The sequence below is a fragment of the Bison bison genome, unplaced genomic scaffold (assembly GCF_000754665.1).
Source record: "Bison bison bison isolate TAMUID 2011002044 unplaced genomic scaffold, Bison_UMD1.0 scf7180017863415, whole genome shotgun sequence".
In the NCBI taxonomy this organism is placed as follows: Eukaryota; Metazoa; Chordata; class Mammalia; order Artiodactyla; family Bovidae; genus Bison; species Bison bison.
In genome coordinates, this window is record NW_011493987.1 from 487,327 (window position 1) to 488,271 (window position 945).

Sequence of the window (945 nt, forward strand, 5' to 3'; positions counted from 1 at the left end):
GTGTCTCTTGTCTGGCTGACGGAGTCCATCCCTGCAGGAGCACAGCTGCCACTCCTGGGGCCATCTTAGCGGCCCCCACCATACTAAGCCTTGCCTTATGACCCGGGAGACTTCTCTGTCTTCATCCCAGCTCTGTCCACCTCCCCAGTAACTCCTCCTCTGCTTTCTCCCCAGCCCCGCCCACCTCCCCAGTAACTCCTCCTCTGCGTTCTCTTCAGCCCAGCCCACCTCCCCAGTAACTCCTCATGTGCTTTCCCCCGACTCCCACTGACCTCCCCAGTAACTCCTTCTCTGCTTTCTCTCCAGCCGAGCCCAAATCCAGTGTAACTCCTCCTCTGCTTTCTCTCCAGTCGCACCCGCCTCCCCAGTAACTCCGCGTGTGCTTACTCCCCAGCCCCGCCCACCTCTCCAGTACCTCCGCCTGTTTTCGCCTCAGCCCCGCCCACCTCCCCAGTGGGACAGATCTTCCCATGTACACACATCTCTTAGCTTTGAATGACCTCCAGGATCTTCTTGTCCCACCTGACAAACTCATTTTCCTCTTTCAAGCCTAGGCCAGGCGCATTTCCTGAACTTTCCATTAAAGCCTCTCCGGTGCTTCTGTACAATGCTTGCCCCCGTGCCAGGACCCTGCACCCCCTACTCACCCAACACCTGAGTCCATTTGTATTTCTGGACAGGTCCAGGGGCAGGATGGGAAAGGGCAGAAGGCCTCAAAGCTCTTAGCCCAGGAGCTAAGGGATCCAGAGCCCTTCCATGTGGCTCTGCAGAGAGGTCTGTGGCCCTAAGTGTCCGCATGTCCTCTTCCCACCCCCTGATGAACCAGGTCCTTCGCAGCTACAACGTCATGGACATGACGAACACGACCTGCCAGGATCTTCAGATTGAAGTGACGGTCATGGGCCACGTCGAGTACACGAGTGAGTGTTGGGGTCACAGGCTGTG

The 945-nt window shown here is 57.8% G+C and overlaps 1 protein-coding gene across 1 annotated transcript in view; it reads left to right on the top strand.

Annotated features, from left to right (window-relative positions):
* Positions 1–945, top strand: part of LOC104983825 — a gene marked incomplete at its 5' end in the record, with an annotated part of 15,649 nt that overhangs the window by 11,583 nt on the left and 3,121 nt on the right. Inside the window, one exon of the mRNA XM_010833360.1 lies at positions 771–920. Coding sequence (XP_010831662.1) covers positions 771–920 — 150 coding nt within the window. The remainder of the gene's footprint in view (positions 1–770; positions 921–945) is intronic.